At 41.0% G+C, this 10,860-nt stretch overlaps 1 protein-coding gene across 2 annotated transcripts; it reads left to right on the top strand.

The window, feature by feature from the left end:
* The first annotated feature begins 29 nt into the window (after positions 1-29).
* hnrnpm (heterogeneous nuclear ribonucleoprotein M) lies at positions 30-9,311 on the top strand. Of its 2 annotated transcripts, XM_066647630.1 has the most exons (16): positions 30-251; positions 1,949-2,121; positions 3,701-3,753; positions 4,350-4,357; positions 4,444-4,537; positions 5,018-5,320; positions 5,412-5,565; positions 6,171-6,220; positions 6,313-6,373; positions 6,504-6,605; positions 6,708-6,752; positions 7,093-7,164; positions 7,245-7,349; positions 7,918-8,498; positions 8,751-8,802; positions 8,903-9,311. In XM_066647630.1, the coding sequence occupies exons 1-16, from the start codon at positions 214-216 to the stop codon at positions 9,064-9,066; spliced, it is 2,055 nt and encodes a 684-aa protein (XP_066503727.1). In that variant the 5' UTR covers positions 30-213; the 3' UTR covers positions 9,067-9,311. The 2 variants fall into 2 exon arrangements, with proteins under 2 accessions (XP_066503727.1, XP_066503726.1); XM_066647629.1 differs by lacking the exons at positions 30-251; positions 1,949-2,121; positions 6,708-6,752 and having other exon boundaries at positions 3,376-4,357; positions 8,903-9,310.
* Positions 9,312-10,860: the final 1,549 nt, after the last annotated feature.

The following is a 10,860-nucleotide window of genomic DNA, read 5'->3' as shown; positions in this document are numbered from 1 at the left end:
GGCTTGTGTGGACGGCGGGTGCGCGCAGAGACACAAAGGTCCATTTCGTTGTTTGCGCTGTCGCCATTTTAGTAGCATCGTAAAGACCAGTCGGCAGTACGGCGGAGCAGGTCATCGGAAAAAAAAATTTAACGCTCCTAATCTAGACACTGCGTTTTAGATACCGGTATTATTTCGGCACTGTGTCGTCTGCAAGAAAAGAAGGGTCTAAAGATGTCGGCTGAAGTTCCCACGGAGAAATCAGAACAAGGGTAAAGAGCTCAGATCGCAGCGCATGTGACTCCGCTACGGTGTTTAGTTAAAGTCGCTGATTCATGTGTCTTTTAGGGTCACAAATAGGGAGAAACTCCTTAAAACGTTTTCTTGTTTCTTTCTTCGATCCCACTTTAAACAGCACACCTGAAAGCAACTGCTCTAAGTTAATTTTTTAAAATGGAACTGAGAATTCAGATATATTAGTTTAAACATAATGCTGCATATTTTATACAATTAAACGGACGAATTTGTGTGGTATTAGAGACTAAAAAATATAGGCCTCTAACCCAAAAGGAATTTGAGTTAAATCAGGAGAGTCAGACAAATGCTAGCTAAAGCTAGTTTAGCTGAGCTAGAATGCTAGCGCTTAACTAACAAAGAAACTTGCCGTTGCCGCCGTAATCATTTAGTAAACTTGTGACTGAATTTTTGAACGTCGATCGTTGCTAATATTCAATTTGAATCAGTTAGCGCAATTTTATTAGCAACTCTTAAGTCAATAGCTCGCTAAGGAGTCTCGTTATTTTAGCGATGTGTGGGGAAACTAGCATGGCTAACGTTTAACGTTGGCGCAGCGTCGCGGGCCTTCGTTCATTCATTCTCTAAGTATCTTAGCAGTTGGGCTGCTTCAGTGCTCTCAAACACTTGATCCCTGGTATTTTAAGCATTGTATGGTTCGACTGTTTATATTCCACTGTTTTGTATTTAGGAATCGAATTCATAATCCATAGGAGGCAGATTTCATTTTGCTAGGACTGTTTGTAAGGTGACCATAATATAACGGCTGCCGGACATTGGGCAGGGCTGAGATTCACGGAAGAGCGCCTAGTGTGCACTGCAAACCCCCTGTTCATGATTTCAAACTGTTGTGGCAGCAAGACGTGTGGTACTTAAGGACTCACAATGGCGCAGAAAAAAATGTTTGCAGGCGCGTGGTGTCTCTGGATTTTGCTACAACAAAGCCCAAATACTGCCTCGTTCCTTTGTGCCTTTCCACACTAGTGCCCTTGTTCGAGCCCTTAGTGTTAGTTTGGCCAATGTAACTGTCTCATTTACCCCCGATCCGCTCCTCAGGTGACAGGAAGTTTAATATTTCTAAACTGATCTAACTATAAATCGACAGCTTGACCAGTGGTCAGTATAGACGTGGATAAAGGTAGTGAGAATGAGGGGATTGCTTTGTTTTCTGTATAAATCAGTGTGTGAAAGTGAGGTGTAATCCCAAAAATAAATGCATAGTCCTGGAAATGTACACGATGCATAAATCCCAGTCAGACACACTTTTGCAGAAAGTGAATTTAACATGCTTTATGCACATTGTACAACCATACAATGTAATATAACAGTGTATATAATCTGCTCAGATGTCCTCTTAAAAATGACTAACTTGGTATGTAATGACAATTCTGAATAAAATATTTGACCTAACTTAATCTGTAAGAGTTGATTGTGTAGTAACTAAGTGATATATTCTTTGTTTGCCAGTTTACTTGTTAAAGTTGCTGGCTGGTGTGCAGCATGCTGCAGTGTAATGAAGTCATTTTTATTTTAATGCCACCATTTGTTTTCACCTGACCCTAGCACTGGTATGTCTTTTTGGGTTTAAGCCAAGCAAAGTTGGTTGAATGTGTGAAACCTGAAGTACCTGAGCCAGTGATGACATATGTAATTGTATTACTTTCTTCTTTTCCAGAGCTGCAGTCAATGGCAAGTCCAATCAAGAGTCCAGGAAGGAGAGGTCATCAAAGCGTGGAGGCAGTAGATTTGAGCCCTATGGAAACCCTGCCAAAAGATACCGTGTTTTTGTGAGCAACATTCCGTATGATGTCAAGTGGCAGGCACTGAAAGATCTAATGAAAGACAAAGGTAAGTCTCAGCCACTCCGAGTAGATTAGCTTTTTATTATTTAGGGCATAGCGTTGAGATATTGGAATGAGAATTTGCATTTCTATGGTGGTCCAAACACTTTTGTTAAGACTGAGCATTGTAGAAAGGGAGATAACCCCTGTTGGGTTGTGCAGCTTTCAATTTGAAGGCCGTTGTGTAGCAGTGCAGTTCAACTACTGACCTTGGGTGGTTGTAGTTGTGTAGTGCCTTAAATTCCATTGTGTATGTTTGTGCAGTACCGTGCACCATTTAAGACAGGGAATAATGGGACTGCTAATGACGTTTAATGCTTGGAGAGTTTGCTCTGAGCTTTGAGGTTTCATAACAACCGATTCTTCCAAGTGAATTTAGGGTCATGTTTCTCCGCTGCTTTTTGGATTTTAGGGTAGGAAAAAGCACACAAAATTCAGCCTAGCACTGGCTTGCTAGGTTTAACATTTCACTGCCAGAGAATGGTTCATAGCATTTGGTGGATATCTTGTTCTCAGTTAAAGCTGAAATCTAAATGTATTTTTAAGAGTGTATTTGGACAAAAGAAATTCCCCAGAGCAAGTTTTGTGGGAGAATGGGCTCATGGGCCACCGCATCCAATCCAAGAGAATCTTATATGGCCTATGGTGTGTAAGCATGAGGAATAATTATCGTGTCATTGTGGAACCTGTTGCCTGTAGAATTAAATTGCATTCTCTTTTTTTAGGTATGCCAGAGTGAATGTTTTCACAACAGATCTTCATATTGTACCCTTGCCTGGAGTCTTGTTAGTTTTGTTGGAGTACAGGTCTACAGAGCAAAGCAGCTTCTTAAGCATGTCCTTGGCCTTAGCTGAGAATCAGTGATTTGTAAGGTCGTTTTTGCGGGATATACTTAAGTGTATGTAAGTGTCATAAAATGGATCTATAACTCTGTTAGGTTTGTGGAGATACTCCTCAGCTTTATATTATGTATAGGTACATGGTTTTTAAACTCATTAGGTAATTTATTTATTTATTTTTTGGTACTGGTCCGGGAGAACATCTCAGTTTGAGTCTCAAATATCACAAATGTATTTATTCAGGTCTATGTGGTCATTGTGGTTGGGTTTGCAGTTGCAACAATGCGCAGTTGGTTTGCTGTAATGTTGAACACATTTGGTTTGGATGTGTTGAGTGGTTGCGCAGGTCCTTTTCTTATTATTTTTTTTTTATTATTATTTTTTTTTTTTATTTTTTTTTTATAAATATTTGTTTTATAGCTTGACTTTTTAATCAAATGAAGAAAGATGGGTCAGAAGGCCATTAATCCTTAGGTATGGATTATGAATCCATAAGGATGGATCACGAGGTTGAAAATCTTTTGGTCTTTAAGGGTGTTGGGATTTCTAGCAAAGACAGCTTAAGAAGTGAATTTAAGATTATAGCTTGCTTATTGTAGACCTGTACCAGAATTGTGGTGCTGGGGAGAGGCTCTGGACTAGCAGGCCGAGCTCACTGTCACCGCACGGTTGTGTGTCTCCTCTAAACCCCCATTGTTTTCTCGGCTTCTCTCCCTTGGTGTGTGTCGTCTGGAATCTGATTTATAGTGGGTGAGGTAACGTACGTGGAACACTTAATGGACGCGGAAGGCAAATCAAGGGTAAGTGAAAGAGCGAACCTCCCTTTGTCCGCTTGAGTTTTCTTAATACATCTACTTTCAATTTGGGATATTCAGATTTAGGGTTAGAGAGTTGAAAATGTTGTTGTGGGCGAGTCTTGGCTGAATGCAGACGCCGATTGTGGTTCAGAGTGGAGCCATAGTGATGGTTCACAGTTCCATGGTAATTTTGGCTCTTGTGCATTCAGTCCCCAAGGGCAGCATTCTGAACTCCGGAGTCTCACTGGGGACTGACAGTACTGAATGGCGTTCAGTAGCTAATCATCGTTTCAGTGTTCATTGAAAAGAGAGCCACCTGCTCTAGTGGAAAAATGATATTGAAGGAACATCCTTGTCTTGAACGCGTAATGTTATTTTTAAGTTTCGGTGCTTGTGCAGATCATTTAAGTGGAGATTCATAATAAAATATTGATTATCTTGAGTCAACTATATCACTTAAACTAAGCAACACAAATGTCTGAAGACCTGATAAAAATGCCTTACCATAGTGCTTTTCCATGACTGTTGTCTAATGTCTGCTTTTCTACCCATCTGTTGTGTGCTCCTGTTGCCTGGACTGATGCATCGTATAAACATAGGGTTGTGCGTAAGTACTTGTAATATATTTTGCTTGGCGCCCCCATTTGTTTTTGTTTGTTCGTGTAATAATTTATGCTGTCTTTAACCTGGCAGGGTGGTTGAGTTCAGAACTGAAGAGCTAATGAAAAAGGCTGTGGAGAAGGTCAACAAACACATGATGAATGGCCGGCCCCTGAAAGTGAAAGAGGTCAGACTCACTGTGAAGCGCTTAAAGGGGACATATTATGCAAAACTCACTTTTTGCATCCTCAGATGAAAGATTTGTCATAAATCACAAGCTTCTACGAGCCTTTTGGATGGCTCACTTGTTGTGATATCACAGTAAGGAAGTTTGCCTAGAGCCACCCTATGTGTAAACATAGTAAGGGTGTGGCAAGGCAAGCAGCAGCTTATTTGCATAAAAGTGACAGAGCCCTTAAAAATCTCTTTCTGAAAGGGACTGAAATGGGCAAGTGAGATCTGTGTGAGTGATTTTGTGCAAAGTACTTCATATAACCCCCTTTTATATTGCCCATAGACATATTATAACTTATTTAAAAAGAGATACAATATGTCCACTTTTAAAAGCCAGCTTGTCAATTCATTCATTGAGGGGGGGGGAATAATTCTTTGGAACAGTTGATTTGAATATGTTTGAAACATTTAATTGTTGCATCTTTTGTTTCAGGACCCAGATGGAGTGATTGCCCAGCGTGAAGCCCATAGAGCCCAAGGTGGTGGTGGACCTCCTGGAGGCATGGGAGGTGGCATGGGTGGTGGAATGGGAGGTGGCATGGGTGGTGGAATGGGAGGTGGCATGGGTGGCGGCATGGGCGGGGGGATGGGTGGTGGCATGGGTATGGGCCCAGGGCCAGGAGGTCCACCAATGGTGAACATCCCTCCAAGTCTTATGAACAACCCAAATATTCCCACTGAAATCATCCATGGCCTTCAGGCTGGCAAGATAGGCAGCACAGTCTTTGTGGCAAATGTAAGATTTTAATTATGCACAGATTATTAATTTTGGGTGTATATTAATCATTTTGTATGTTAATGTTCAAATGTTCCTTTTGTTCTTGCAGCTTGATTATAAAGTGGGCTGGAAGAAGCTGAAGGAAGTGTTTAGCATGGCTGGGGTTGTAGTCCGTACTGATATTCTAGAGGACAAGGATGGCAAGAGCAGGGGTATGGGGACTGTCACTTTTGAAATGCCAATTGAAGCCGTGCAAGCAGTCTGTATCCTTCATAATTCTAATTGGTGTGATTTATTGTAATTAAATGTGTATATGCTGACTTCAGGAATATTTGGTATTTTAGTTAAATGTGGTTAAAATCTGCCATTTGTTAAACTTTTGAAACTTTATTTAAATGTTTCATTTTGTGCCCAACTATTAAATTTGATGCCTGCAACACTCTTATTTACATTTCTTACTTAAATCTGATACTACTTCTCTTCCTGATGCTACAGAAGGAAAATCTGAACAATGAGCAAACCTCCAGTCTCCACAGATTTTCTGAAAAGTTTCACAATGTCATGTACAGTAGTGAAATTAATGATCTTTTTGAATTGTTTGGCAATACTTCCACAGGCATAAAATGGAGAGCTGAAATGCATATTTGTTTTGAAAAGTCTGAGTTTTTGGCAGATTATTTTCTTAAAGCCTTTTTGTTTGATTACTTGTAGTGGAATGTATCAAACTTGAATAGTGGAGTCTATTTAACTTTTCACTCTTATTTGGCTGCACCCACACTTTGTGTTGCAGTGTGTTTTTAAATAAATGTTAAATAAACATCTTGCATGGAAAATAAGACACCCAAGTTTTCCTTAACTTGCTTGTTAGCTATGTTCAATGGACAGCTCCTGTTCAACCGGACAATGCATGTTAAGCTGGTTAGTAACTTTAAATAAATAAATAAATATTTTTTTTAATTTTAAAATATTATAAAAATATAAAAATGCAATGTTTTGTGATGTCATTCTAGGATGAGAAGTCTTTGCCGAAAGGTGACTTTGCACCACCTGAGAGGCCACCTGCATTACCTCGTGAGTATTATTCCATCATCGTGGTTATTCCAGAGTCTGTGCTGTCAGTGACAGTTTTTTCCTCCAGCTGCTTTTGTGTGGTTATTGTACAGGTTGTCATTTAATGATCTTCACACCTTTCCTATTATAGGTGGTCTTAGTGGAATTGGTCTGGGACTTGGACCTGGTGGGCAGCCCATTGATGCCACACAGCTGAACAGAGGTGGTGGGATGGGCAATATGGGCCCTGGAGGTGATGAGACATTCCTTTTAACCCTTTTAACCAAGCATGTTTCATACCCCCCTAATGCACACCCCTTCATTCAAGCATTCATTCATTCATTCTCCCCTGTAGGCATGGATGGAATGGGATTTGGTGGCATGGGTAGAATGGGAGGAGGTATGTTCCCAGGGCAGTGCATCAGCCATTCTTTTTTTCCTCATGTGGTCATAAGATATTTGAGATATACCTCAATTAGATCTTGGGTGTTTTGTCAAAGCTTTACTTTTCGAACTAAACTAGCCTTAACGTGTATTTTCTTCTCATCTTTAAAAATCAATTCTGAATCTGAGAATGTACTGATGGCTGCTATGTTTACGTTTGCTTGACTTACCAAAATCCTAATGCTGCTTCCCCACATCAGTATCCCATTTTGGGAAACTAGTCTGTACTTGAGGCTTTAACAATTGAATGCTGTTTAATCTTTAGTCCTGCAACTTTTTTGTTTTACTGTTTAAAGGAATGGATAATTTTGGAGGTGGAATGAACAACATGGATCGGTTTGGGCCTTCTGGAATGGGAAGAATGAATGGTGAGTTACTCATTTGACAAAAAACTTGTTGATTAGCAATATTTGTATAGTTCTCTCAGTCAATGAAATTGTTTTTGCAGATATGGATAGAGGAATTGGAGCCACATTTGACAGAGAATTTGGTGGTCGCAATGAGATGGGAATGTCTCGTAACAGCTTTGGAGACTCATTCGACAGAGGAATGGGTCAGTTGTCAGGATGTTGTTCATGTTTGGTGTGGGCTGTGTTTTGAAGGGAACATATAGCTCAATGTTGGAAAATATAAATAAAATTAAACAAATCCTTGCAAATATGGAAATAATATAAAACAGAATCTGCATAAATAAAGCAGATTTCATAGGGTCCTACACTGTCAATTTTTGTTTTCATGCAAATGCAAACGCAAACTTGTGATCAAATAGCCTTTCTGGCAGATGTCTGACACACAACCTGAGAACATAGTCATTATAGTCACTCTTGCCTTCTAAATATATTGGGATTCTACATGATGAGTGGGTTTGTTATATTTTAAATACATTTGCCTTCACTCAAATTTGTATGCATGTATGTCCCCCATATGAATGTGATTGTAAAGCCTGGAATAAATTGAGCTGAGGCATGTTTTGTTGGATAGTTCTGAAGTTATTTGGCTAACTGAAATCCTGCTTTGTTAAATAATTAATTTTAAAAAGGGTGAGGGTAGAAATTGAATGTTAAGATGTTTGTGGGTTTTGTGACATTGTTGCTTGCACTTCTCCTTTGCCCCACTTACAGGTAGCACATTAGGTATGGATCGTATGAGTTCTGGAATGGACAGGCTGGGTGCTAGCATGGACCGAATGGCTGGCATGGACCGGATGGGCATGGATAGAATGGACCGGTCTTCTGATCTGGACAGACTCGGCTCTGGCTTTGATCGCATGGGTTCAGGTTTGGACCGCCTGGGCCCCAGTATGGACCGGCTAGGGTCTGGCCTGGATCGCATGAGCTCCAACCTTGACCGTCTTGGCCCTGCTGGCTTTGACCGCCTCGGCCCGTCCAGTCTTGATCGCATGGGTGGAGGCATGGATTTTGCCTCTCCAATGGGCATGGACAGAATGAACCCCAGCCTTGACCGCATGGGCTCCAACTTTGACCGCATAGGCTCTGGTGGGCTTGACCGCTTCCCCACTCAAGGAATGGACCGCATGGGCTCCAGCCTGGACCGCATGGGTGGTTCTGGTGGCATGGGAGGACAGTTTGATAGAGGCTCTGATATGGATCGTGGTAACTTTGGCAGTTTTGGTTCAGCAGGACAAGGAGGGCCAGGAGCTGGTTCCAATGCCAGAAAAGGCTGTCAGATCTTTGTCAGAAACGTAAGTCTTTAAGCTCAGTCTTTGTCATTTCAAAGTCATTCATCAGATGTATTGAGTTACTGCAGTGCTACAGTGTTACATTAAAGGTAGACATGTGTTGTGAATATGACAACTTAAGCAGTGGGTGATCAAGGTTACACAGTGCAAATAGTTCAGGGAAAGTATTCTAATTCTTACTGCTTATTACAATTTATATGCATTAAGTGGAATGAGTGCGTCATTGGCTAATCTCATGAATTTTTTTGCCTACAGCTGCCATTTGATTTTACTTGGAAGATGCTGAAGGATGCTTTCAATTCATGTGGTGAGGAAAAATAATCTTGTTTAGTATAGGGTTTTCTCACCCTTAAACATCTGTCTCTTCTAACATTAGCTTTGGTTAATTGTCATTTTTTACACATCAGGCATTGTGCAGTATGCTGACATCAAGATGGAGAATGGTAAATCCAAAGGCTGTGGTGTGGTTCGCTTCGACAGTCCTGAAACAGCAGAGAGAGCCTGTCGCACCATGAATGGCTATCGGCTGAACGGCAGAGAGATCGACGTCAGGATTGATAGAAATGCATAATCCTTCAGATGTGTTACTGTCCCAGATCCACTTCCAGCTCGTAAAATAGTTTTGCAAGTTGATTTTGTTCTTTACATTTGTACTAGTGTGGAAATATTGCATTTTAGTTTTTTTTTTTTTTTTTTCTTGGCTTAATGCTTTTTAGAGACCAAATTTTTACTTTATTTTTGTTCCCCCTCCCTTCTTACTCTCCTCAATTTTATGCTTCTCAAAGGTTGTCTTTGACAAAGGCTTCTCAATAAATCTGAAGTGTTACACTAAAGTGGTGCTTTTTTTCCCCCAGTTGGGCTGTTTTTTTTTTTTGTTTTTTTTTGTTTTTTTTCATCTTTCCTTAAAGGCTAAGCGCCACTTAATGGACCTCCATGAATATTTCACATTATTTTAGTTACTGACATATGAATTAAAATGACTAGCATGTTTAATTTTCTTTAAAACTGCTTTGCTTTAAAACTGAAAATTGTATTAACCCTCCTGTTATGTTGGGGGTCAAATTGACCTGTTTTAAAGTTTGATGGTCTAGGAAAAGTAGTTTAAAGTATTTTTTTCAGTATGAAACTTGCCTTAATTAGTGTAATCAACATTTAATATGAAAATGGTTAATCTCACATTTTGCAACCACCCCCTGCATGTTTATATTACATAGATACTGCTTGGGTCAGTTTGACCCGGCAGTCAAACTGGACGCCAAAGGGTGTCAGAGTATTTCATTGTTTGCAACTGTGAGACATATTTCAGCCAAATCACACACTCACACACAGGTGCAGATGATATGACTTTTGACATGAACTTCATGTTCTCGCAGGAAAACTTCACCCACATTCAGTGGACACTCAACAGGGGAGGGGCAAAACAAGATTCTCTGCATGGGAGTCCTACCAACATTACACTGTGTCAGGCAGACCTTTACAAAATGAGCAGCCGAAGCAAAAGGATGACAGATCAGGAGGCTCTGGAAGTCATCATTGATCTTGACAGTCTTCGTGTTCAGACACATCCTTCTCTATTTCACTATCTTGAGCTAAATTCTGATTCTAATGATTCTGATATCGGGGCGGCACGGTGGTGTCGCAGTCACACAGCTCCAGGGACCTGGAGGTTGTGTGTCCGAGTCCCACTCTGGGTGACTGTGAGGAGTTTGGTGTGTTTTCCCCTTGTCTGCGTGGGTTTCCTCCCACAAAAACACACGTTGGTAGGTGGATTGGCGACTCAAGTGTCCGAAGGTGTGAATATGTGAGTGTGTGTCGCCCTGTGAAGGACTGGCGCTCCCTCCAGGGTGTGTTCCCACTTTGCGCCCAGTGCTTCCGAGTAGGCTCAGGACCCACCGCGACCCTGAATTGGATAAGGGTTACAGACAATCCTCCCACAGTCCAAAGACATGGAAGTTATGTGAATTGGCTTCTCTCATAACTGTCCTGGTGTGTGAGTGGATGAGTGTGCATGTGAAAGAATGTCTGTATGTGTGAGTGAATGTGTATGTGCACAGATATGGATCGGCGCTCTGTCCTGGGTGAAACCCGATGCAGTCCTCCAGGTGGACGGTCGCTCCTGGTTGAGAGTACGCTGCGCGTTTGGCTGCCGCTTCTCGCCAGTGTGTGTGGACTGAATGTTGAGTGTTGATTGTAAAGCGTCCATGGGTTTCCAGAAAAGCACAATATATAAGGGTAACGTTAAATAAAACACATTTAGATGCATATTTGGGGCTCCTCATCCTGGCTGGGGTCTATAAGTCAAAGGATGAATCGACAGCCAGTCTTTCAAAAGTAATAAAATGGTGAAAAATTTAAAAAGTTGTAT

Source organism: Hoplias malabaricus, chromosome 16 (genome assembly GCF_029633855.1).
Source record: "Hoplias malabaricus isolate fHopMal1 chromosome 16, fHopMal1.hap1, whole genome shotgun sequence".
In the NCBI taxonomy this organism is placed as follows: domain Eukaryota; kingdom Metazoa; phylum Chordata; class Actinopteri; order Characiformes; family Erythrinidae; genus Hoplias; species Hoplias malabaricus.
The sequence above is the reverse complement of the archived record's forward strand: the minus strand, read 5'-3'. Positions and strand labels throughout refer to the sequence as shown.

Bases quoted from the DNA above. Each gene is read 5' to 3' on its own strand.
- hnrnpm (XM_066647630.1), top strand. From the start codon at position 214: ATGTCGGCTGAAGTTCCCACGGAGAAATCAGAACAAGG. The intron at 6,221-6,312 runs GTTAGTAACTTT...ATGTCATTCTAG, and splicing joins GGACAATGCATGTTAAGCTG to GATGAGAAGTCTTTGCCGAA. The intron at 7,165-7,244 runs GTGAGTTACTCA...TTGTTTTTGCAG, and splicing joins TGGAATGGGAAGAATGAATG to ATATGGATAGAGGAATTGGA.